Source organism: Scleropages formosus, chromosome 8, assembly GCF_900964775.1.
Source record: "Scleropages formosus chromosome 8, fSclFor1.1, whole genome shotgun sequence".
NCBI classification, from domain to species: domain Eukaryota; kingdom Metazoa; phylum Chordata; class Actinopteri; order Osteoglossiformes; family Osteoglossidae; genus Scleropages; species Scleropages formosus.
This window is the reverse complement of record NC_041813.1, coordinates 21,631,343-21,659,113: the sequence shown is the minus strand read 5'-3', so window position 1 is coordinate 21,659,113 and position 27,771 is coordinate 21,631,343. Positions and strand designations below refer to the sequence as shown.

At 45.7% G+C, this 27,771-nt stretch overlaps 1 protein-coding gene across 2 annotated transcripts in view; it reads right to left on the bottom strand.

The window, feature by feature from the left end:
- Nucleotides 1–27,771, bottom strand: part of ascc3 (activating signal cointegrator 1 complex subunit 3) — a 159,877-nt gene that overhangs the window by 91,721 nt on the left and 40,385 nt on the right. For both annotated transcript variants that reach the window (XM_018757274.2, XM_018757275.2), the window contains exons 9-11: nt 22,047–22,250; nt 21,430–21,570; nt 596–760 (exon numbers count right to left, since the gene is read on the bottom strand). In XM_018757274.2, coding sequence (XP_018612790.1) covers nt 596–760; nt 21,430–21,570; nt 22,047–22,250 — 510 coding nt within the window. The remainder of the gene's footprint in view (nt 1–595; nt 761–21,429; nt 21,571–22,046; nt 22,251–27,771) is intronic.

Here is a 27,771-nt window from a genome sequence, read left to right as displayed (position 1 = left end):
TGAGGAGCAGCACCTTGCTCCATAAACAGAGGGTCCTGAGCTGTGAAAAGAGGGGAGGGGGTCTTACGGGGAATAATCTAGGATTTGATTCGTGAGCCCTTTTAAAAAAAAAAAAAAAAAAAAAAAGCACAGCGAAAAGAATGAATTGTCGACTGGGAGCCATTTTTCTTCAGCTGAAAGGTTACTCAGTTTATGTGTTGGCTGAGGCTGCCTCTGGGATAAATACATTCGCTGGAATAACACAAAAGGTTATCTTACAAATCGCAATCAGGTAAAGGCCATCAACCTACAGCAGGATATTATGTACCTGGAGACGGTGCAGAGAACCTGAATCAGGTAGGTGGTCAAAAGCACACTTAAATAAAAGTGTTAAAATCATAGCAATACACATAACTTGCTTCTCCAAATCTCCTGGACACCAATAGAGACAAAGATTTCCCAACATGAGCAAGGGGGACAAAGACAGCTGTCGCAGCCACCCGGTGTAAACAAACAAGACAGTGCCATGGAGGTGGCTTAAGGTGGTTTGTACTTTCTATGAGATGTACGTCACTTTCAAGAAAAGCATCTCCTAAATGAATAAATGTAAATGTACCTGTCGCAGCGTCCTGGCCACCAGACTCTCTAGCACAGGTCCCCGGTCTTCATGGAGCAGGTGCACCTCGTCCAGGATGAGCAGCCGTACGATCTGGGATAGAGCGACGTCTCCCACGCTCTTCCTGGTCACCACATCCCACTTCTCCGGGGTCGTCACCAGCATCTGAAGAACGGAGAGCGGAGTCGGAATAAGGCAAAAAGCACAGGGACTGTCGGACTGCAAAAGTCTGACTGCAGGGCAGCAGGCAGCACAGCTGTCACCAAAACAGATTTATAACCTGAAGGTTGCTGGCTCACAACCCAAGAGGGTCTGAAATTGTCATAACCTTGAGCAAGACACTCAGCCTCAACTGCTGCTATATAAATCCATGTTATAAATGTTAAAACCGCTCTACACTGCAGTGCTGATCAAACAATAAAATGATACGAAGAACGGCAACAATAAGGTGTGGACCCCCGTGGGCAGCCTGGCTCTGTGCTCACAAACGCAGAGAGCAGTATTTCCACAGTGCTCAAGGAAAACGGCACTAAAATTGGGATGGTTGGAGGCTCCAAGACACGCTGGCTGAGACAGGGATTTACGAAGCACCGGATGAGACCGATGCAGACAGCAGTCATCTGGGTAGAGGCCTGTAACTGGGCAGGCAGGCCTTGGGTGGGCAGCCCACATACAACCATGCCTCTGGACCTAACACACTCCCGGCCTCTGAACAAGCGAGCTGCTGCAACGGGGTCCCTGCGGCGGGGACCCAAACCCCACTTGTTAATAAGATACCCGCTGCATTTGTTGCCAAGCTGTGGAAGTGCTGGAACAATCTATCCCAGAGGGAGAGCTTCCATCCGCAGCATTATTGCCCGCACTTCATTACACAGCCTGCTCGAGGAGTGAGAGGAATGCTGGGAACCCAGACGGGACCGCCAGTGTGAAAACTCCATCAGCTGGCAGCGCGCTGCTGCCCAGTTGGGGCCATTCCCCAAAACACTGCACTGCATTAAACAATCAACGCGATCCCTTCCCGCCGTCACCCACGGATGTGAGTACAGTACCGGTGGGTGTTGTTTCAGAATTTTATTTTGTTTTTCATTTTAAATGGGAGTGGACTCCACTCCCGAGACCACGCCTGGGCGACGAGCGGCGATGGCCGCAGAGTTGTGTGAGCTAATCGGCTTTGTTCTTCCACTCGCCGCTGTATTAACCGCCCCCCTCTTGGCTGGAGCACCCTTCCGCTTTCCGCCCCTGGGAAACTCCAGCAACACGGCTGTCTCCCAGTTAGGAGAAATCCTCCGCTTCACACACACGCATAGGTCACTTCTTCATTGTAATGGAAAACAGTGGCCTGCACATGAGATCGATTCCCTGTATTCACATGAAAGGGCTCTGTGTGGATCTGCTGAGTCTGGATCTCACCCACCACCCACCTGAGAGCCTGTAACACTACATAGAGGCTGAAACTGCGGAGGAAGTGATGATGACCGCTACACAAATCCAAAAGCACATGCTGTACATACACACAGTAATCGGGATGAACACGGGTGCTCCTAAACACACACTGCATTAGTCCCTGATGGGAGCAGAGCACCAGTACCTCCAACAGTGTTGCTCATGAAAGAGTAGCAGGTGATGTAGTGCTTACAAGTGCTGCCTTGCAATCAAAGGGCCCAGGTATGAATCCCAGCTCCCTCTGCAGTACCTTCAAGCAAAGTACTTACACTGAAGTCATACAGCAGAAACAACCCTGCTGCATAAATGGCTAAGTAGCTTAATATTCTAAGTCTGCTTGGGGAAATGCAGCAGATTAATTAGAATATATAATTTTTTATTTTTTTTTAGTTATCAGCAGGGGGAGCGCGGTGGCGCAGTGGGTTGGACCGGGTCCTGCTCTCTGGTGGGTCTGGGGTTCGAGTCCCGCTTGGGGTGCCTTGCGACGTACTGGCATCCAGTCCTGGGTGTGTCCCTCCCCCTCCAGCCTTACGCCCTGTGTTGCTGGGTTAGGCTCCGGCTCCCCGAGACCCCATATGGGATAAGCGGTTCTGACTCTCTCTCTGTGTGTGTGTGTGTGTGTGTGTGTGTGTGTTTTATCAGCAGGAAAACACTGCTACATTTTTCTAAGCCTTACAGTATATGATGTATGAATTCAGTAAAAATTACTCTGCTATACAAATGGGTAAATGAGTGTAAGAAGATTAACAGGTAAGTTGCTTTGGAGGGAGAAGTGTGGGGAGGGGGGGGAGTGTACGATAAACAGACAAACTTCCTGAAGGTGCAGTGAAGGATCCATGCCGCATCAGTCCCCATTACCCTGCCTTTCAAATGTGAGAAATGGCACATTCAAAAAACACTGCAAACTAATGTCTGAACTGTGAACCTCATGAGGTGTGTGTGCCGCATGTCACAACGTCCTTTAACTGTCGCTAAGTGATTTGGTGGTTACCGTACAAACACACTGGGTGCAATGTAAAGTGTGAGTTATTTGACCGTAATGTTTCAGTAGAACGAGCGTAGGAGGTGTGTGTACATGTGTGTTGCTGTTGACAGGTTTGATCGCACTGTAGTGGAGGTGTGCATTCTTTCTGTTGGACACCTGTGAAGAAGACAGATGACTGGGTGAGGTCGAATCCAAGGGCTTCCTGACATACGCCTGTATTTTCACCTGATCCGAGAAGGACGAAGACAGCGGAACGAAAGGAGAGTCTTCATGGCAGATGGCACGCCATCGCCAGTAAACACACGCCTTGAAAATCTAAGATGGTCATGTATACACTCGCTGAACGCACTCCACGAGTTGTCGATACACAACCGCAATCAATCACAAATCTACAACCCCGGGTGTGTGGTGAGCTGAATTGCAAAAACCAAGCTCACAGACTTAGGTAACATTCATGGTATGCGTGCAGTGTAACATTACAGTCTATTCCGACATTCATTACGCCTTCTCACCTCCACCTTCAGATTATTTTAATGAGAACATCACAATTGCCTTAATATTCTTGCTCTCGGTTTACTTGGAACCTGACAGTACGCTCCGGTTTTTCCCGACTTACATTGGGCCGTTTCCCCATGCCATCTATGTCGTCACAAATACCACTAGTTTAAATACAGTGAATCAGTGTGTGTCCTGTGAAAATAAAAATGCCAACATTAATGAGCAGTGAACTCACAGCTGGGAGTCGCTTCTCACCCTGCCAGACATGTAATGGGAGGTCTTCTGCAGTTCTGTTTATTGGGAAAAACATAGAGCTACGCAAAAATACTGTTCAGCTTTCAGAAATTTTAGGTGGCGGTTTAGGGGATCGAATATGAATCAGAAGTTAAGCACTGACCGACTGTGACAAGGTCACAGGAGCGTCACGCACAACCCTAACCTAATCATGTATTACGCATTTAGCACATGTTAACTGACAGCGCGTCAATAACACATTTTCATTAGGAAGCTAGCAGGTCCCTGGGATTTTGTTTCACCTGTAACTGAATCTTTATTGCTGCCATTACATCACCTTTACCGCACCTTAATGTACAGTATCCTCTACCAGTCACTGCTTTACTGCAGGTCTCCCAGCTTCACATGCTCCTTAACTGCACACACACAGCATCCCAAAACACTCCTCGCTCTCTAAGTGTTGTTGTTTTAATGCAATTAAGCTGTGTTTTAGAAGAAAAGAACAGCAATGAATAATTAATTGTGCAAGTGCCGTTCTCCAACCTGTCTTGTGAGCGGGGAAGTTCCTCTCAAACCGCCTCTGTAAAGGCAGTTCATTAAATCCTCTCCAGTTTGCATTTAAATCAATCTGCTGCACCCATTAGAGACCGGCACTTTTACGGAAAATAAGTGTGCGGGTGTTAATTAGGCTGCTGCTAATCTAAATGGAAGTCCTAGCATTCTGGTACGAGGCCAAAGTGTTTCCGTTAATCACCAAAAACAGCCGTACGACTCCCTTCCGCTGATCGCGGAGAAATAAGATGTTGAACCATTTCATTACAGTCATTTGGGTGACCACTGTCCAGTGCTGGACGGTCAGCGGAGTCAACGGAACAAGTGCAGCCGTTTCTCCGGTTACCGGAGCAGCCGAAGGACTCGCGGTGAACGCACTCGCCCAGCTCCGCGACAGCCCCCCGCGTCCCCCTCCGTGCACAGAGCCAACCAGCACGAGCGTGTTACAAGAGTAGAACTGAGGCGGGGGCTGCAGAATGTATCCAGCCAAGCGGAACGTCTGACAGAGCCTTAACAACCGGTTCTGACGACATCTCCCCCGCACCACAACTTATCTCATAATTACCCAGCTTTCGCCTGTCCGCTTCCCCTTTTCAGAGGCGCAAATATTTATCAACTTCCTGGGGGTGCAGGGTGCGTGCGTGCGTGTGTAGGCTGGGTGGGCCGGGCTAGGCCGCGGGTAGCCCACTTTTTACTATCCGGTGCAGTGATGGCAAGGTGTGTCTGCCTGCAACCGGTTGATGTTGCCTGCCGTTACCATGGTGACCACTGTCACCGCCAAGGGAGCACTCAGTGCTGCAGCAGACAAGTGAATGATGCCTTGTCAAAGATGACATGACAAGAGCAAAGCTTCAATCTGAACCTATATCTCAAGAACCTTGGAGTGTGTTTATAAAACAAGCATACACACAGACACACACTTGTTCATGTAAGACGATAAAAACATTCTTGCACAACAGCAAAGTCTCTGTATTTATTCACAAGGTAAGCAATAATAATATCACGTGCGGTCTGGTATAATGTCTCCCCAGGGTTTCTTCCAGCAGTACAAATGTAAACGCCACACACCAAGCCAGAGCCACACTTACCGACCTGCCTTTGGCTCCACCTCTGACTCGCCATCATGGCCTGACAGGAGGCGAATGAGGTCTACATGAGGACGAGACCGCAGCACATTCTCAGAGCTGACGTCTGTTTCTCTTTTCAATCCCTGCACCAGTGAGTCATTAGTTCTGCACCCAAACAAAGAATGAAGGGAAAACTCAGAGGTTGAGCCACTGTGGCAGAACCCAGCCGAGCCTGCAGGCCAGCAAGGCAGGGAACCGTGGTCCACCGGAGCGTCCAATTAGAAAAGATGGACTTGTACGGGTCAACATGTGCGGTCAGTTTCGACGCTAATGAAGTGGCTGCCTGCTCGCATTCCTTAATGAAGTGCACAGGGACAAAGGACAGGCCGCTCCGCTGACGCCACACTGCTGACAGAGTGCTGGGGGGAAGGGGGGGGTGTAAAATATTACCATGGTGAAACACACATACACACCAATACAAACAGAAAAAGCATGAATATTTTCAACAAACTCCTCTCATTACTAAACCATAACTAATGAAAAAAATTATTCTAAATTGTAAAACAAATAGGAAATTAAGTCGCACAGTTTCTTTTTCCATTACTGCAGCAACTCTCAGGTGCGGCCCATAAAGCAAGCACCATCGTGAGCGAGCACTTCCCACATTCTGCCCTAGATTTAAAGTTTACGCTCCTTTCCCACCAAATCATTTAAAGTTTGTGTAACTTTATGTCTAACGTCAAATTCCAGATAAGGGAAATTAACTTTGAGCAACATAAATTAGCACCCTTTCCCAGCTCATTAAGTTAGACAATCTCCTTTCTGAATCGCATTTTCTCATTTTCAGCGGTCAGATTTTTGGTTCTTTCCCGCTGCCTACATGTTGATGGTAGGAATCTTAATTTCTCGCCCCTTACGGCTCCTGCTGGGTCCGGAGCCCCAGTGACGGAGGGTCGCGAGAATGTGAAGCCGCCGGGGAGATGAACGAGACAGCAAAACCAGCTTCAGTGGGCATCAATTCAACACCAGCTAAGAACAGCACAAACGATTAGAGGAAAAACAGACAGTTAAAGCTTTTAAAGGTTGCGCACTTACCGAAATCATTCAACTACCGATCCGAAAATTTGTCAATTACATCACCTCAATATTAAAACTGAATATGTCCTTAAAATAATATTTCAATGCTTATTTTAAGAATATGATAAAATTATATGCCAATGCACAAAATTGTATTTATTCATTTACTGATTTATGCCAAGTCCCTCTTTCTGGGATATTTATTGCAGCTGGGCCAACACTGGACATGGACCCAGCAAATGTCAAGAAACCAACCTGTCTCCCTAAGTACTACCTGACAGAAGAACGAGAAAACTAAATGAAAAGCAACAGATACTTAAAGAAAGGTAAACATGTTTCAGTTGATTTTCTTTCCCTAAAACCACTTCCCAGCAGTCATAAAAGCAAAAAACCTGAATCTGGCAGTGAAGTGCTATAGTAAGAGCAGCCAGTCATTGACAGTCTACAGTAATTTTATTTCTGCAAGTGTGAGAAAGCCAGTGACTTCTGGATCGCCGTACCTGGCACGTGAATCAGATGAACACACCAGCGCAGAAGCGCCACAGGAAGGTAAGGCGGGTGGCCGAGATGAAAGCAGGAAAGGAGTGTTGACCAGCAGGACGCAGAGGTCACACACAGGATATTTAAACCACTACCAAATAAAACATTCTGTCCGCGCAAAGGAAATGTGTATGCTGTGGGAAACGCCACGCTCCCCACAGTAAATAAAACAACGTGACAAGAGTGGGATGCACTTTTCATTTCTCTCTTTGCTTTCGCCCCGATCCACCTCATACTTGATAAAGCAAGAATTTGAAGATGGCTTTCAACCTGAGGTCGTCCTCGGTTCAAACGTTGGCGACGCCTCTTCCTCATCATCTACAGCTGGTCTGTAGTGCAAAAACACCAGGCCTCAGTGGGAATCTGTAGGAGGAATACTGCTAGACTGGTTCAGGTCAGAGAAGGGAAATAACGTGTTTTATATGGGGACAAAAACGATTCCTCGTCAGTGAAATAACTATTCTACAAATGGTTTAATAAACTATGCGGAGCTGCACAAAAAACCCAAAGACACAGACGTAGCTAAATAAAACAGATGCCTATTTAAAGACGATCCTTGTTCAGTTGCATTGCAGCATGAAGTAAATCAAAGAAATGGAAATGTTCCTGCTCCTGTATGAATTCAGTGAGTTTAGTAGAAATTTAATTCAAGGAGCCTGATTTTACTAAAGCAGTTTTTATCTTTATTGTACAGGGATTAAATGGCCTGAGGAAATGTGACAGATTATCACCATCACTCGTTTGATCTGCCTGTTAATCCATTTCACAGACCTGCTTTGTCTTACAGAGAGCAAGCGCCTCAGTGTCTGCTTACCGTCGGCTTGGAAAGAGCTTTACGCGTCCAGCGATTTTGTCAGCTATTTATTTTTTGGCTTTTCATTCCACAAAAGAGGAGTTGGGGAAAGAATAGATCCATAGTTCCTCTCTCTTTCTACCATAGTGATGATAAGAAATGTAGATCAAACAAATTCAAATCTGCTGTAAATGAGTGAAAAGACGTACTTCCGAGTAACCAAGCGCATCACAATACAAACCCTTTGCTATTGCTCCCACGGACAAGGAGAGGCAATCTAGACCTAAGCAGCAGCGACAGGTGGTAATACACCCCTTTTACTCTGTTACTTGTACTAGTATTTTTTCTTAAAAAAAAAAAAAAAAAAAAAAGTACTTTTAGAGTTATTTTTTCCACCTCAATGCTTTTTTTCCTTTTGACTACATTTGTAAAGAAAAAAAATACTTTCAGTTCATTACATTTCCATCACCTTCTTGTTTTTTATTTTTTCATAGTACATGTTAAAGCTTAATGGTTTCTTCCAAACTAACAATTGCCCAAAAGAATCCAAAAGTCAACCCTCTCGGTTGTCTGTGGTACTCTGTGGATTCCACTGGCCATGATTTATTATTGACCAATCAGTTTATTGCTCTGTTTCATGTCACCTTCACTGACAACCTAGTTCATTCAAGTTCAGGAAAAATGGTGGTTGAACTGAGGGAAAAAAAATTGTTAATTTCCCCATATTGTGGGAACTTTATAAGAGTTTGTCCATACTGTTCTTAAATACACCTAAGGAGAAAGTAATCTGTATTTTACTAACTTACACATATTGACCATAGTGTTTTTTTTAAAAAAAAAAAAAAAAAAAACTCAGGAGTGTGAAACCGAAGGTCACTCAGACCCTTGCTCAGTACAAAAATGGTCATTATGGCACGAAATATTAAACTTTTGAATACAGGCCACAAAGAGGAAGACCATCATGTGCCAAGGTCAGTTCCAAACAGCGGAGGAAACTTCCAAACAAGGCTGTGTCTTCTGAAGGCACCTGTCCTTGGTGAGAGCACCTTTGAACATCAAACTAACTGTTAAGAACACTTTCATAAAAAGCATCTTTAGACACCTTCAGTGTTACACATTAGCAGGACAGGAAAATTTATGCTAAAGCAAGTGAAGTGTTTACCCTATTGAAGGGTTAAACATACTTCTGCAGAAACAGAGCCTCCAAGTCCTTGTAAATCAAATTGTGTTCCGTGATACTTTATCATTGAAAATTTTAGTGAAAATGCAAAGATTTCAGCTGTCAACATTTGTCAAATCACAGGCAAACCTGAAAGCAGAGTTTGCTTAATCTTAATTAAAAGCTCAGCTGGAGCAAAGGCCAGCATACAGAATGTGTCTCCAGGAGTATGATTTAATAATGTACTTTCCCCCATGTCTGGATGGCTGACACTTGACCTGGCAACTCCAGCCCTACCTCAAGAGTGATGTGACATAGCAGTGATGAACGCAGGCCTGGACCACAAGCACAAAGATGTCTCCCTTCAGTGGAAAGGAGCCAAACGTGAGACTCACTTCCTCTTCCGACTGCTGTCTGTCAAGCTGATACCCCCAGAGAGAGAGCGCAAATCATCGCGTGTATGACACGAGGGAGAATCACAAGTGAGGGAAGGGATGAGCACAGGTGTAGTGGAGGGAGTGTTTTTCTAAGTGGTAGTTATAAAGCACCCACAAAACTGCCATTTCCTGCCCACCACGACTCATAAATGTAAACATATCGTGTGTGTTTCTTTTTCCTTCAACTACCCCAAAACGGCTCACACAGCAGAGCGGAGGGCAGGAGCATGGCTATGAAGTAAACTGAATTACTAGCAACACAAAGTCACAGTCACAGTGGGATGAGAGCAAATGAAGGGGGACTGCCAAACAGAAAAGTTCCTAAATACAAAAATGACACTGAGGTTAAAACAGCTGACATAGCTGAACTTCAATATTATATATACCTTCATCTGCCCCAGCGGACCGTACCCAGTCACCAATCCCGCTGCAGCAAAGCAGCGCTGAAAGGGAAATGGCTCATCCTGGTACTTTCTTTTCCACTTCACACTTCTCAGGCCACTCGCCGCCTTCCGAAGTCCATCAGCTGACAGACCCCATCAGCACTATCATCTGTATCACTGGGCTGTCGGACTCTTCCTCCCACGCAGGGTCCTTATCACCAGGCCCTCCGCCCGCCTGCCCGCCCACCTGCCCCTTCGGCCGGTCTCCACGCACAATCCTTTGGTGGCCGCCCCATTACTCCGGAGTAATCTTCTCAATGTCAAACAACTGCAGGGCCTTACCATTTGGACCGCAAGCGGGACTGACCGCCAGTCAATTCTCTTCTGCTCTTTTCCAACCCATTCATCAACATGTATTTCATATTCCACAGTTTTCAAATCAAGTTGTCACAACACACTTGACCGTGTGTTTTACCACCAGAGAATGTCAAAAAATAGAAACAACCAAAGTGTTCCTCAACCCCTTAAAAAACGCAACAGTCACCTGTAGAAATGACATTGTTTCATTATGTATTTCAGTATGTTAATTAACAATATTGTGTTAATTTTGTAACAATCATTCCCAAGTTAGTGGACATTCCTTTAACGGGTTATGGAGAACAAAGCAAATTGACAGTTTATACATGTAACAAAGATCTGCACCACAGGGGATAAAACTGTCTATAAATCGTCTACATAGCAGAGCACAATGTAAGATGATTTATGGTAAATATGGTAATAACAAAGAAGCCCCTGCTCTGTACCCCCAGAACACAACAAATGACTGCACAAGCCCCTCCCCCATATCAACTCTCCTTTTCTTCCCATCTTCTTCAATGTCCTGTTTAACTGTCATCCTTTTGATTTCTTATTTTGCATTTTTATATTGTGTTTCCTTATTTTATGATGATATTGACGATTGTATTATCGCCATGGAATAATGGCTGGAAATGACATTACAGATGACGTGTTATTCATCTGGAGAGAGCGAAAGGTTGCCATTGAGGACGGTACATGAATGAGCTCACAGGGATGAATAAAGTCTCTCCCCAGGTTGGCGTTACAATGTGGGCTTTTAAGGGAAATGCAGCATTAAGGAGCAGTTCCAGCCAACAATAAAGTAACTGATCTTGGACTGGCCAACATGGTCAAGCTGCAGACAAAGTTATCACAATCATCACCACCATCATGTAAACGTGGCCCACTTATAGAATATCACACAGCACAATGGCTTCCATGACTAAAGAAGCTAGGATGATTATCAGGTTTTATTTCACACATGTCAATTGCATTTATTTGTTATGTTGATGAACAGGATGACGAATCTGTCAGTATGAAAGCGACAAAGACAGAGCTTTTATCATTTTCTTCAGGGGTGTCCAACATTCTCTGGCCAAGGGCCACAATCATTCCTGTGAACTGCTTCGAGGGCTGCGCAACAAAAAATCATGAGTGACATCCTGAATCTTAAATGTCTATACTGAAAAATTACTTTTATTGTACTTTTTTAGATGCGTGCATCTAACTGCATTATCATGGGATTCAGGAAAATTTTCACTGACATGTACATCACTTTGAAGAAAAGCCTCTGCTAAATGAATGAATGTCAATACGATCTCACTGTGTCGTAATCTCATTATGCATTATATGTTATATTTTGCGTTAGAGGATCGTCACAGCAGTTCATTGTGATTCTGGTAAGTTTATTTGTTACTATTGCTATATCCCAATACGCATTCTTCTCGTGTAGTTGTACGAACAGATAGAAGCAATCGGTTGTGCGTTTGTTCAGTTGTCGACTCTATTTATGTATTTGCAGTTTGTTAGGGTGCGTGTAAAAGCAAAAATACTGTGTAACGTATTGTAGAGTGGGTGTGACTCAGTCGATTCGATTAATTGCGTCTGTTTGTTTTGGTTACCATTGTCGGAGGAGTTCTATTCGGACTCAGCTGACGTGAATTAGCCTGGTTCAAATAGCAGCTGGTGACCTGTAGTGACAGAGGTAGCAGCAGCCTCTTGGGGTGTGAAGACAAGGGAGTCTACCTGCAGCAATCCACTGAGGGAGGGCTCCGCCACTACGTGAATTCTCCCATCACCATCGTGTTCCGCGAGGGATTATGAGTCAAACATCAAAGTTGTCTACGGCAACCAAACTGTGCAACACCACCACTACCAAAGATTCAGACGCTCCCGCTGCTACAGTAACCTGGTTTATCCTTGTCTGTCAAGCTATCTGTCCTGTTTTAACCTTTCCATGGGACTCCGCCAGTCTGCTGTGAGAAAGTCTGACTCCATACCAGCCGACTATGCCTCCCATCTCTCACCGGACCTCCTGGCTCTAACTGAAACCTGGATCACCCCAGACAACAGAGCCAGACCCACACCCACTAACTCACACCCCTCGTCCCTCTGGCAAAGGTGGAGGCACAGGTCTGCTCATCTCTCCCCGGTGGGAATATTCTGATCTCCATTTCCATCTGTATGACCTGTCCTCCTTTGAATTGCCATTTGACAATTACCATTGTCTCCATCACTACCCCAATCACTCTTGTTGCGGTTGTTCATACCGCTGTCCTGGCCTGTTCGGTCACTTCCTGGATGACCTCGACATCGCGTTGAGCGCTCTCCCAGGGGACAACGCTTCGTTGATTCCCCTGGGTGATTTCAACCTGCATGTCGAGGACATTCATGCAAGTGGCCTTTTGCCGTTCCCGCAGTCCTCTGACTTCTTCCAGTCCCAGTCCCCTGCTGGCAATTGCCTTGACCTTGTCTTCTCCCGTAACTGTCGGTGTCCTGTCTTCTCTATTACGCCGCTGCATGTCTCCGATCATTTCATCTCTTTCCAACCGTGCCTTACCCCTAAATCCCTCTCCTTCTTCTGCACCTATTGTCAGCTTCTGCCGTAACTTAAAATCTCTCTTGCCTTCCTGCCTTGCCTCTCCTACACTGTCCGCTCTCCCTACTGCTGCACAACACTCAACAGACAATGCTAACATTTTTCATACATTAAGTGCTAACAAGACCAAACTCCGGGCCACAGAGTGACGACATCCAGGTCCACGTGAAAATCCAAGACTCGCATGGACCTGGATGTCTAAAAACAACTCTTAGCTACTTTTCACTCTACTGTGTCCTCAGCTAAAACAACCTTCTTCCACAACAAAATACAGCCTGTAACTAAAAAAACCACACATACTTATTGCCACTTTCTCATTCCTACTGTGTCCTTTGCCGCCCCTTCCTCCTCCCTCTCTCACTGCTGATGACTTTGCTTTGTTTTTCAGAGACAAAGTGAACGCAATAATGGACAAGTTCTCAGCATCACCCTGCCCTGTTCGCGCTGGACATCCCTGCGAAGTCACACTCTCCAAATTCAAGCCACTGTCAGAAACTGAAATCTCCAACCTCCTAATATCACACAGAGCCACCACCTGCTCACTAGATCTGATCCCATCAACACTCCTACAGACCATCTCCCCACAAGTCTCCACCTTTATCTCCAAGATCATCAACTTCTTGCTCTCCTCTGGCTCCTTCCCATCTGCCTTCAAGACTGCCCTCATTTCACCTCTGGTAAGAAACCCTTACTCAGTCCAAAACTACAGGCCTGTATAAAACTCTAGAACGGGCAACCTATGATCAACTATCTGAATTCCTCACCCGGAACCATCTCCTCACTGGATATCAGTCTGGATTCAAAGTTGGTCACTTGGAGACAGCTCTCCTGGCAGTGTCTGATGCTCTCCAGCTGGCTAGAGTGGCCTCTCTCTCTCATCGGCCCATCTGCAGCATTCAACACTGTCAACCACCAGATTCTACTCTCCTCTCTTAGTCAGCTTGGGGTCAAAGGAACGGCACTAAGATGGTTTCAGTCCTACCTATCTGACAGATCCTACCAAATGGTCTGGCGGGGCTCCCGCTCTTCTCCTCTGCCTCTCTCAACCGGTGTCATGCAGGACTCAGTACTGGGTCCTCTGCACTTCTCAATCTATACCTCCTCCCTTGTCCCCATCATTGCCTCCATGTATTCAACTACCACTGCTATGCTGATGATACCCAGCTCTTCCTCTCCTTTCCATCTGGAGCATCAAACATTTCTGTGTACATCGTTGCCCGCCTGTCGGACATCTCTGCATAGATGTCTGCTCTCCACCTCCAACTCAACCTCCCCAAAACACAGATCCTACACCTCCCAACTGGCCTGTCTTTCTGTCATGATCTCTCGATCAAATTGAACAACTCATTCATTTTGCCTACCTCTTCAGTTAAGAGTCTGGGAAGTGTATCTTTCTCTCAGCACATCGAAACCACAACCTGAACCTGCAGATACTTCCTGCATAGCATCCACAGGATCTGTCCTTATTTCACAACTGACTCTGCACAACTATTTATCCAGGCCATGATGACATCCCACCTGGACTACTGTAACTCTCTCCAGTGGCCTTCCCGCTACTGCCATCAAACCTCTACAGCTGATACAGAACACTGCTGCCGGAGATGTGTTTGACTTGCTGAAGCGTTCCCATGTATCTCCTCTACTCATTTCTCTGCACTGGCTTCCTATAGTTGCCCAGATCAAATTTAAGACCCTGGTTATTTCCTACAAATGCATCAATAGAACTGCTCCTAGCTATCTACAAGACCTGATAACCCGCTACACTCCTACCAGACTGCTACGCTCTTCATCTGCCCGCATGGTGGTCCCACGCACAAAAGGTAAAGCACGAAGGTTCTCGGTTCTGACTCCCTTGTGGTGGAGTGACCTCTCCCTCTCATTCAGAACTGCTGATTCTCTGTCCATATTTAATAAGGGTCTTAAAATTCACCTTTTCTAGATTCGCTTCACCCATGATCTCTTAAGTTCATGTAAGGTGTAAATGTTCATGCACTATAACTTAAGATCACGCATGGATACACCCTTACGCAGCTACTCCTGTAATGTAATGTATATGTTTATATGTATATATATCTCCAAAAAATACTAGGAAGGTAACCAAGGATCATGGATATTCTGATAAAGTTTTAGGCAGCTACTCACGTGATGAGCATTGGCTCATACAATGAAAAGAAGCTGACTGCACTTAAGAATTGTGCGTTTGCATCCAAACCTCTCTTCCTACTAATGTAATGTACACATTGTACATTTCATAGAAAATACATCGCTTGGAGAAAGGCATCTGATAAATGAATAGATTTAAAGTAACTAAAATCTGTAGCATTTATAGTAGGTTCAATATGCATTAATAGTTCCTACCATTTAAAAGGCCCTTTAGTCTAATGTCCACTGGTGAGGGCAGCATTTTTTTTTTATTTTTTTTTTAAAATATTTTGGTGAAATCTGGATGACCTTTTCAGTTAGAGGAATGCAATTTAATTGAGCCCATATGAAACAAAAAAAGGTTTACTTAAACAAAAAAAAAAGTTGTTCCATTAAGAACTGAGCCCAATAGCAGGGGTACAAGTGTATACCCAATACCCACAGAAATTTAAAATGTTTTCATATTCTAAGATGCAGTAACAGTCAACGCCGACACCTGAGAAGGTTGCTCTCTTGATAAAGTTTATGAAATTCTTAGTGTTGTAAATAAGGACACATATAAATAACCAATGCACATCTGCATGTGTTCCAATCGATAAACTCTCGAACAGCCCTACAGAGACGTGGGCCACACTTTGGCAGGTGGATCACAAAAATGTCACTGTAAGCCAGCCCCACGTCATTTATTCAGTCTTAGCATCAAACATTGATCAGGTGCTTTGAGAGGAGGCTGCTTGTTTCTTGGTCCTAATCTGACGCGACGTCTTAAGTGCGATTAAAGAGGAACAGATGACTAGGCGTGAGCGAGGGAGCACTCTAGGCGTACTAGGCATCTACCTCAGGCGACCCAGGATGCAGCAGAGAGCCGCATCACAGCCAAAGGAGCGAGAATGAAATCAAAGCACATCTAGACAATTACTAGGCGTGTCGCTCCGGCCATTCTGAAACCGACACTCGGACACGACTTTGCCATTAGTGAGAACCGCTGCGTTGCTCCTTTCCATTAAAAGCAAAGCACGAGTCCCTACTAGGACCACAAGCCACGTCGTAGAGACACAATCACTATTTCTTACAAGTGCGATAAGTAAAAAATACATTTTTACACCACTCTCAACTGGATAAGCGGAACAGAAAAGGATGTACGAATCTCACATTAAATGGACATCTAAAAAAAATGACTTTGCTACTTAATAAGCTGGAAACGAGAATCTGACGAAGCTCTGCAGTTTAATTGGCCACATTTACATCAAGCCAGAGGGAAGCTGAAGCCAGCTGTGGACCAGCAGAGCAAGTGATATGTGTGGACACTGCAGCAGTCCACACAAGTAGAAGCAGAGTATCCCCCTCCTGAGATTTACAGCACCCTTCATGCTCCTCCACGTCACCCTCGGGGCTTTGAGACAAGCCCCTGTGGGTGGCAGCTAGACACGTGTTTGACGGCAGCACATGGACTCAAGTCCCCAGGGCTGGGCAGGCAAAAAAAATTTACCCCCGTGCACACTGTTTACATGCGCACCTGAGCAGGAATGCCTTCCATTTCGGATATTGTGGTGAAGTCGTCAGCGGTCACTTTCCACATTCTATGGTGACAACGGATCGATGTTTTCACGCAACTCCCGTGCAGAACACAAACACTGCTTTGTATTGCTATGCATTCAACATAATAGCCTGCTAGACTACAACAGCAGTTGTCATGGCAACTTCAAATAAGGGAGAAGAGCTCCTGGTGAGTGGGTGGGAGGGTGTGTGGGGAGCTCTCAGATGGAGATAAGCGGCTGAGTTTGTCAGCTGGAGAATTGGGGGGCTGCGCACATGCAATCGAACAAGGACAGAAGAAAAGAAACGGAACGTAACATACCCTGACCGTGGTGAAGTCAGCTGCTGTGGAGCCTGTGATCTTTCCCGGGTGACTGCACGATCGATAGATAACAAACATCTTGAGGGGCTCGATAAGGAGACGTGCGCAGACCCCAATGACCAAGATGCCCTGCTGGGTAATTAACCTCTCTGGAGTGGCAGGAGCAACTGCTTGCCTTTTGTATTCTGCTGGTACGTGCTGCCAGCTGGAGCGTTTCATGGCGAGCGCTGGGCATGAACGGGAGGCTTCGGAGAACAGGACAGCAGAGTCAGCGACCACCTGTCCATTCACAGCCCCCTTGGCACGTGCCTTAGCTGCCACAGACACCCGACCCACCTTGCTCGGTCCATGACTGGTTAATTGGGCACATATCTTTTCCCTTGTGTGAATTTCAGCACTGTTTTCACTACAATTACTCACGCCAGCCTATAAACTGTTTTTATGAGCCCTCTGTCTGCTCGGCAGCAATCAGGACCGAGGGTGCACTCAATCCACCAGCTCGCACTTTCAAGACCGCAGCAAAACCACACTAGTTCCCAAGTCAAAAGACAGTCCCAGCGAGCAGTAATATACAGGCCACACTTTCAGGTGTTGTCTGGAGCAGTCGGAACCCAGATGTTAGAAATGAGCCCTGAAGTCAGCCAAGGCACTCAGAATGCTTGTTGCTTACAGCCGACACTTTACATCAATGGCCCTTTTCATCGTCCGTCAAATGAGCCATTGCTGCCACCGCAGCCCAATTACTCCTCGAGGATATTCCTCAAATTCTTGTTTGGGTTCCTCCCTCCCCAGCTCTCTACAGCACCTTTTCTCTCTGAAAAAAGCATAGAACTCTGGGAGAGCAATAGAATCAGTCTCACATCAGCAGCTGCCCCAGCAGAAATAACAGTCGCAGCTTCTGAACATGAACTGATGACAGACAAACAATGGAGAATGTGAACGACATGCCACCACCCTCACAGAAAGGAAACATCTCCTTCAAAGGAGTGGCCGTCTCCCCAAGCTCATACTCATTAGGATGACCGGTCGGCCTTTAAGTGAGTGCCATCCTGGAGAAAATAATAAGGACCTGCAGCGTAGGGGGTTGGCATGTCCAATCCCTCCAGTGGGACCTAGGAACTTTTCCAGCATATGTGTCAGAGAGACTCGACAGGAGACCCCTTCTGTACTCTACTGGGCACCAAACGTCTGTTTGCTGGTCTGTTTCTGAGATCTTTGCAAAACCTGGGTGAGAGCAAGCAACAGGAGAGATGGGGTCTCATTTCATTTAAGAGTTTAATCACCTTCATTTTCTGCTGAGGGAGCAGAGGCTGCCCTATTGATCATGCTCACCCCTCGTCGGCCTCTTGGGCATAGACTGCTTTGCCTGAGAGATTGGGGTAGCCCTGGAGTCACCATCGTCCCATGGGTACGTGGTAACTTCTCTCTGGCATCTCACTGTACCCCTTTCCCCTGCCTTAATCACAACACACCTTCCGCCTTTATTACTTCTGCTTCCTCGGTACAATTTATAAAAACTGATAAAATCCAAAGCGTGTGGTGTGATTTATTGGACGCGGCTTGTTCTGCGAGTCTGAGCCAACTCCCTTTTCCAGCAGGCACTTTAGCATTTCAGAAGGTGCGCTGTTTTTTTTCTTTTTTTTTTTTTTTTCTTTTGGGGGGGGGGACGGGACAACATCTAATGTAAGGGATTGTGCAGCAAATATGACAACTCATTTCATTCAAACAAAAAACAAATTCTCACATTGCAGTAATAACCACACTTTCTGCTTTTTACACTTGGAATGCTTTTCCCCAAGAGATGATGAAAAAGAAAAGAGCGGGCAGCGTTAAGAGGCAGCCCACAGCAACTCAGCAGGACCGGAGGTCTTTGGTAAAGAGCTTCTCTGTTCTTCCGATGGGGAGATTCTCCTATCATTTGTGAAAATGTCAAAGAAATTCAGCGGGCGTCTTCCATGGCCTCGGCACAAAAGCAGCAGCGGGACGAGGGAGCGTCCTTTCCTCTAATGACTAATTAAACGCCTAGGAGAGACAGCAGGAAGCCCAGGGGGGCAGCACCTCCGCTTGCAGAGCTGCCCGCCACCAGCCATACTATCCTTCCCATGCTGCTCTGCACCTGCTTCAATCTTATTGGTCCAGGCATCCTCTAGCTATGTGCTGATCGTCTTCTGATTGGTCAGAACATTCTCCTGATGCAGTACACTAGAAGGATATACACAAGTGAAGGACAGCAGAAAAGCCTGAAGCTGTACGCTTCACCTCCAGCCACTTTACTGAAATAAGCTACATGAAAAAGTAAAAATGGGAGTTTCTGAGTGCAGCCAATGAGGGGGTGTATTGTGGTGTCAGCAGCTCTGCTACATTCCCACCTGAGATCTACATTCACACTTATTTATTTAGCTGATACTTCTTTCCAAAGCGACTTACAACGTTAAGCTACTTACAATTATTTACTCATGTCTACAGCTGGGTAATATTACTGGATATTTTAGGGTAAGTATCTTGCTCAAGGATACTACAGCAGGTGGTGAGACTTGAACCTGTGACCACTGGGTCCAAAAGCAGCAAGTTTAACCACTACACCACCAACTGTCCCTCAGAGATCTAACTCCTGTCCTACTGCACCCAAGTGCTTGCTGAGCCCTCTCATTTTATGTGTGGCACTCTGAGCCCTCTGTCTGCAGCCTGATGCCCAACATGCAGCCACTAGTCAACCCGCACACACTCTCCACCCAGACTGGTAGCCATACCAGGTGTGAGCTTGGTAGGTGGAAACAAGCACCAGGTGCAGCCAATGTGGCATATTTGAAGAACCACTTGACAATTTATTTATTTATTTTTTTTTAAAAGGCTGGGTGGGAGCAGGGTGAAAAATGCTTGATGTGGTTTAAATTCTCAGGTGTTCCAGATTGTTTCAATTTCACAGTCAGACACAATTTTAAAGCTTTGTGCTAAAAGTTTGGTTTGATTTGTTGTAACATTCTTTGCTTAATTGCATTTAGTTCTTACTGAAAAGGCATTTATATTTTGTTTGCGATTATTTATTGTTATTACACGTTATGGGAAAGTAAAAAAATAAACTCAGCCAGTCCATGTCTGGTCACTTGCCAAAGCAAGTATGTCCCAGCAGGCCACAGTAAGCTGATACCCACGCTGACAGCAGGTCCATGAAAACCTTGCATAATGACCCAAGAGCCTTAACTTAACCCTGAGGTCAATGTGCTGAGCTATCCTCCATGTCTGGGAGGACCACCAAGGTAAAGAGGCAACAGCAAGCAGGTATCTGCTCAACATATTTACTGGACATATGAAACAGGGCCCTGGGTCCATAGCCCTATCCACTGCTGAAAACTGCAATGGCTGTTCTGCAATGGCTAAAAACTCCACATATATCATTTTATATTAAGGCCACAGCAAAAGTAAAACGCCTTGCTGCTGCATGTGGATTTACCCACAATCCTTCAATTCCGCTGCCTCTTGTGGAATGCTGAGAAGCTGTGATGCTATCTCCACTCCGCAGAACAAGCAAACCAGCAGAACCACGGGGAGAATAAATCAATTAGCTGTCCACGCTGGGAGCACTGGCACAAACATCATCCTGAACACTTACCACAACACAGTTATATCAAATAAAAGCAGGCTTTGTAAATGAAAAGCTCTGCACCCCAAGAGAGCACAAAACACAGGATATGGGGTGTGGGGAAGCAGTATATACCAGTTACAAAAAAGAACACGGGGGGATAACAAAGAAAAAAAACAGCCAGGTCATCAACACAGGTTAATCTCAACTTTTTTGATGCAACGACTGACACCACTTTGACATGTTCAGCTGAAAGCTGAGCTGAACCCCTGTTCAGCCCCTTCGACAGGAGGAAACAGCCATACAGCTCCGCAGAATGAAGACTGACAGAAAATGCGGTCCAAGGTGTGCTAGAGAAATGCAAACATGATCACCATATGACCAAGTTTTTGCAAATGCGGATGCGTAAGTACACTTATGTTTGCCTACATGAATATGTGAGACCCTCTTTGTGTGTGCTAGCGTAAGAAGGTTTTACCTTAAAATTCTGCAGTTGTGTCTACATTGGCGTCTGTGTAGGGCCGTATGTCACAGTGGCAGCTAGCCGTTGTGCCTCAGACTGAATGGAATTGGAGGATAGTGAAGAAATTCATTTATGAGACACTGAATGTAGCCGAAATCTGCAGCGGTCCAGGGTCTTACTCCTTCAGCACCGTATCTGCCTCACATTCTCCCGAAAATGCCCGAAGAGATATCCTCTGAATGGGAGACAGCTCTCAGCTCAGCGCCACCACACTCCTATGGTAATACACATCCTTGGATACTTCTGCCTTTATGGGATTTTAAAAACTGGGCCGCGAAAGACAGACAGACACAGAAATAAACGTACTCAAGTGCAGTCCTCTACACATCAACATGTTCCCAGAGGGTAAATAAATGACCAAAAAAAAAAAAAAAAAAACTGCACTGACTTCAACCCTGTGAAGATGTGAACAGCTACCTCAAGACCACAGCCAGATGTGCTCATACCTGCAGAAAGTCCTCTGTCCAGAGGTGTTACAGGTGTTTACCTATATATACCTACAAGGTCACACATATTCCTACACAGCATGGGGAGAAACACCTGAATAGGCATGGAGGGGTAACACCCCTGCGGACACACATGACTTCGAAAATGAAGGGCAGAGCAGAGCACATCCGTGCAGACATACCTGTGTGCGAAGAATCTCCCCCTTGGTCAGCTGCATGTCCCCGGTCAGCTCCTTGACAATGATACCCAGTGGCTCCAGGCGCTTGCTGAAGTAATTTGTCATCTCAGCAGCCAAGGCCTTCATGGGGGCCACGTAGACGATCTGCGGAGAGTGTTAGCACAGTGGGTCGGGGGGAAGGGGGTGCAGAGTGAAAGGACACAGCTATGATAAATGGGTAAACACCGTCGTATCATTTGTTCCCAGGCAACCAGCACAAATCACAATTTATTGTGAAATATGAAGCCGGCCACTTAGAATGAAAAAGTTTAATAGTGATGTATGAAAAGTAGTTATCCTAGTTGGCTGTAGTGCTTGGGGGGGGGGGGGAGTTTAGAGGACAATCGATTTGTTTATTTGTTTACATGGCCGGCCAACAGAGACGAACCAGCGCGAGATAATTCTGATCGCACAGGTGTCCCCCCTCACCTCACCATATTTGTTTCTCATGAGCAGCTGGCCTTGTCTCCCCAGTCCCTCACCAAAAATCCACCCTACAAGGGCAAACACTGTTGGGGTCTGAGTGCATGCATGTATATGTGACTGAGGGGGTTCCAGTACTTGTGGTGAGGCATGCACACCTTGAACTCGTCCTTGCGAATGACACCCCCCGGTTGCAGGTGTTGGCGGATTTCATGCAGCACCGTCAGCATGGCGATGTTGGTCTTGCCAGCGCCTGTGGGCGCACAGATCAGCAGGTTCTCGTTGGTGTTGTAGGCCGTCTCGAACACGATAGACTGGATGCGGTTCAGCCGTTTCATCCCTTTGAACACAAGTTGGCCAATCTGGGTGGGGTGGGGCACAAAAACACAACAATTAGATGTGGCTTTGGCCTCACTCAGTAATGCAGCACAGCAGCTATGGGTACGGACTTGTAACCTAAAGGCTGGGTCGAGTCGCAGGGAGGGTCCAGCAGCAATGTGTTATGAGGCGCACAACTTCTGCTTGTCAGTTTGACACACACACACTCATACACACGCTCACAGCTACAGTGCCTCTCACCGGTCATGCTTCCTTGCTTATGTACTTCGCTGTGTCCACCGCGAAAAATTCAGTCTGAGGCTGTTCTTTAAGTGAGGAACCACATTCTCTGCTTCTCGGGCCGCAATGGGAAAAGAGAGGGTTCAAACTGGTACAAACCCAATGGTACTATTACTACCAGCTTCTCCCTGCTCATCTTTGCATTTAATCATTTCATTGAAGCTTCTCTCCAAAGCACCTTACAATTCTGAGCTACTGACACTGAACAGTTTTAAACTTAAAAGAACAAATTCATTTAACTACGAACATAAAATAGTGCTTGGCACAAGGCAACACTCGAGAACTACTTTCCGTCACAATGACAATCTCAACGAATAACAACCGTCATTTAATATAAAGCTATATGACAACTGAAATAGTAGATTCAGTACAATTTTTATAACTAACATTTAGCTTTTCTCCCAAGCGCCTTACAATGACTTAATCATTTATACAGCTGGGTAATTTTTACCAGAGCAATTCAGGAAATTCACCTTGATCAAGGGTATAGGAGAAGGTAGGATTCAAACCTGGGCCTTTGCTCCCCCAACCTGTGTACTGGTATACTAACACACACTTGCTCTACATGTTACAAACATTTGAGTTGAGAGAAGCAATGCCAAATTAACGAAAGCACACACACAGAACAACACACTCGAAGCCATCAACAGCAATAAGAAAGTATTACTTATAAAACGGGATGTGTGCAGAACGATGAGCGCAAAGAGACGTGTTCGTGTGCCCTCACTGTGTAACAGTTGCTTGAGGCTTGGAGGGAGCTCTCTGTCTGTCAGAAAGTGTGTCATCAGATCAGTGGCCCAACCGGTGATTATCTTTCAATGATCAGCCATAATTGCCTTTGACTCAAGTGATATAAACCAATCTCCTTCCAACAACGGAGGCAGAACACACCCCCGACTGGCTAATGAGGAAGATCAGACTGGAGCGGGGGACCCCTGGGGACAGGAACACATCCTGTTTACAAATACATTGAAGGATACAGTGGGGCTTTCAACACAACTCCATGCTGTGTGAAGAGGCAGCGACATACACATGGACACACACATACAGACAGACTACTACTCATCTGTAACGAAAAGGAGTGGGTACACAGCTAAGGACAGGATGGAGGGGTGATAAAGGCCTGATGTCATCGTTCCTGTGCATCTATTTCATGATGTGAAGCTGCATACCCCCACCCCACACACACACACAGGCATCCAGTGGTAAAGACAAAATGCAGCGGGTTATTAATACACCAGAGGGCAGGTTTATTAGAGCCCATTTGCACCAGGAGGCTGAAGGACGCATATGATGAGGGAGCATATCCTGACAGTCAGGCTGAGGGGATGCACTGCAGCAGGGCCTGGTTCCCCCAGGAGGGAGCACAGAGGAGTGTGTGAAGGAGACTGAGTCAAAAGAAGGGAATACAAACGAGGACATCTGAGTGTAGAAGCAAGTGTACATAATTGATTGAGTGTAAGTGAATAAGTGTAACTGCTCATTCTCTCTCCATGCCTGTGTGTGTCGGGGCAAATGTGTGTGTGAGCATCTATGCATCACTAAGACTGAGAAACACACAGCTTGCAAAAGCCATGCCAAGAGTGAAGTGAAAATGAGAGGCTGCTACAGAAGCCCCTGGTTTTCTCCTCCAAAGCACCGAATACTGTAGGATAAACACAAACAACCGTCAACACTTTAGTTCTGCACCAGTCCCACACACAAAAGATGCCAGGGAGAAAACACAAACACGTGGGAATGAGCACTTCTGAAGGAAGCTTGGTAAGGCTCATGGTGAAGCAGTTCTCCTTAGATATGTCCTGTGACATAAACATGTAGTTCATTTCAGTAATAGACAGAAAAGTGGACCAACAGAGGGGTTGCATTCCAGAAAAAAACATTTGCCCCTTTTCTACTTCTCTATTTTTTGCAGCTTTGATTGTTAAATTTGATCAGATCTCCATCAGCTCTACTAGCATATGAATGGAGCCTGACGGAAAATGTGACAGGAGTAATATTTTTATGCCATTTTCTTTGTGGTGAAAGATAATGAAATGTTAAGTTATGGGCGTGGAAAAAGTGATCATCCCTTTAAAGTCAGTAACTGGATGTATCACCTTTATCAGCAATGACTGCAACTAAACACTTTCAACATTACATTTTTTCATTTAGCTGGCACTTTTCTCCAAAGCGACTTACAATGTTAAGGTTGCCCATGTATACAGCTGGGTCATTTTTACTGGAGCAATTCAGGCTAATTACCTTGCTCAAGGGTACTACAGCCAGAGGTGAGGCTCAAACCTGCGACCTTTGAGTCCAAAGGCACTTGCTCTAACCACTACACTACCAGCTGTCCCTTTCTGTAGCTTTTGACCAGGGTCTCCACATTGCTGTGGAGGAATTTCATCACGCTCTTTCATGCAAAACTGCCTTAATGCAGCAAGATCTTTTGGTTTTTGAGAAAGAACAGCTCCTTTCAGGTTTTGGCCCAACATCAGATTCACGTCAGGACTTCGACTAGCTCATTCCATAACTTTTTTCGCTGGTCAATCTGATGTTCACTTGCTTGTATGTTTGGGTTTATTTTTTTGCTGCATAAAAGTAAATTTAAAATAAAGCAAAAACTAACAACTTACTTGCAACTTAAATCAAACTGATAAAATGGGAACCTAAGTCCAACAGCTGAGTCAAAGTCCAGCGGAAAGGACACCCAGGTGCCTCAGCCAAAGCAGCTTTAGTTACAAAAGTCCATCTCCACACGTCTCGATGCTGTAACTCCTAAAAGCACGAGTTGACATGTTCAAACTGCTACGTCACACAATACAGGACACGTGTCGGGCTGTGAGCAGGACGACCCAGAGGACAACTATAACAGAGAAATACCTAAATGAGTCCTGAAACTGAAAAAAAAGCAGGTACTAGAAACATGGAAAACTTGAAACCCACATCTGTTCCATGTTTCCATGCGTGCGTAGGAGAACCATTATGTAGCTAAGGGAAAGGGACAGCAAGAAGCGGGTGTCCTCGAGCCGGTGTCTGTACGACTGTGTGGGTGAACGAACAAGTGAATGGAAACTAGTGTGAGGATGTCACATATAGTGTGGGCAACTTCCTCCACTTGAAAAGAGAGCTCAAATACATATTCCCATTGGCAGAATTTTTTCAGGGAAAATGATTAAAAAAAAAGAGGGCTGACAACTAAAAAGATTAGGGCTTAATTTAGACCACAGTGGAGCTTTTTCCGCTGTTCTAAAACAGCACTTAAAGAACGTTTCTCTTTCTCCCCCTTCTCCTCAATAAACGCGCGCAGCGTCAAAGTCTTCTACTTGCACAGCTACGGCGCAGATGTGCGGCTCTCTGTGTCGACCCAATTATTTCCCTCAAGGCAAAGCTTTTAGGATTGCTTCCCCTTAAATCCTGCAAGCACAAACTTATAAATATTCATTTCCGAATTAGAGGCAGAGCGGCTTCACCCTCTCTTCCTCGGCGCGTTCCGCCGTCGTCGTGGAGACGGAGCTGTCACGCTCACTTTAGCCACTTCCTCGTGCCGTGATTAATGGACTCGGTTGTTTTACAACGAGGCACCAGTGTCCCTGTACTCATTAGACATGCAAATGAATGTAGATGAATGCATGCCCCAATATTCACCTTGAGGTAACGTATATATATCGAAATGAAGTTGGCATCATTTAATGATCTTGTGCTATCGCTTCACTGTTTTCCTTTCTTCCCCATTCAAATATGCCACGTGGTCAAACGACTCCACCCAGGGGCCACATGATGTAGCAGCTAAATTTTCAGAGCATCTTGTCACCATGACACTGTTAATGACTGTATAACAGTTAGCTCAATGGAATCGCTTAAAAGCAATCAACGTCAGCTGGTAGCTTTGGGTTTCATGCCACAAGGAGGGAAGGACCATGGAAAAGAAAGAGCTTCAGATCAGGACTTGAGAGCAGCTGCTTCATGCCCTCTTTGAAATACAAACATGTTTATTTACTAGCACTCAATGAAAGAAATGTGCCCTGCATTTTGGGATCGGGGGTAAGAAAGGAGGGAACAAAGTGCATCTCCTAACTGAGGTCTTGAGAAAGCCAGCAGACCCTGGGATACTGAGCAGAGAATGGCTATAGAACTGAGATCATCTGAAGCAAGGCACCATCTTCCTTCCTAGCTCAGGACAGGATAGGGTCAAGGTATTTCAGAGACCTGGGGAAAGGTCATAAAGCTGCCGTTTCCCTCTTGTCTGTGTTCTGATCCACATTAGTCCTTTGCAGACTGAAATGAGCTGAAGCCCATACTCTACAATTTGCCTGGGGGCAAGAAGAAGCATTTCTGTAAAAGTGTGATGCAAAGAACTTCCCCAACCAGTGGACAGCCCCTTCCACCACCTATCCGGACAGCAGCTGGAAGGCTTGCTGCCCATGTAACCCCCACCAATGAGATCTCTGGTTTCGCTCGAAAACCAAAGCCTAATTAGCGCAGCGGATAAACGAGCGGCTGACCGTACGTGCCGACTGGGGATAGCGGAGCTATAGATTTGAATCCGGCAAAACAAAATAAGCCATGTTAATTGAGGCCCCGTGGATTAGTCCAAAGATTTCGCTACTGAAGAATTTAAAATGCCAAAACACTAAAAGTGCTGCTGTAGATTTTAGTCCTGGATTTAAGGCTCTGGTGTGTGTGTGTGTGTGTGTGTGTGTGTGTGTGTGAGAAGGAGAGAGAGAGAAACAAGGCGGAGAAGAAAAGGAAAGGCATGGCTAGCTCATCTCCTTTGTGGAGAAGCGAGAATGCCATAAGCTGACGCACTAATTAAACTCTCTGCCCCAGGAGTGAGAAAACCAAGGGATGTAATTGTTGGGTGTTTGTGTGGAATCACTTTAATTACTTTTTTGGTTCCATTTCATTCCATACCAACTGACAGCTTGATCAATTTAATTGGAAGCTGCAGTCAACAGCTTATCTGTAGACCCGAAGCTAGCGGAACAGCAAATGACCAGGCCAGAGAACAAACAGACACACATACACATCTCGGTTTCATGATCTGTGGAACACGTGGAATTTAGCACTCATTAGAAAGATGTTTATTAACCAGGACAGGTGAAGGGTATGTTTATGGGATAGCACCAGTGAGCTCTGTTTAAGGCTGTTTTTCCACGTGCACTTAAATCCCATTTATTTAGCTGCTGCTCAGATTCTGGACATGATTTAATTTTGACATATTAAAATTGTTACTTAGCAATAATAGAGTTAACTATCAAAATTAGCCCAAGCAACTGAATAAAG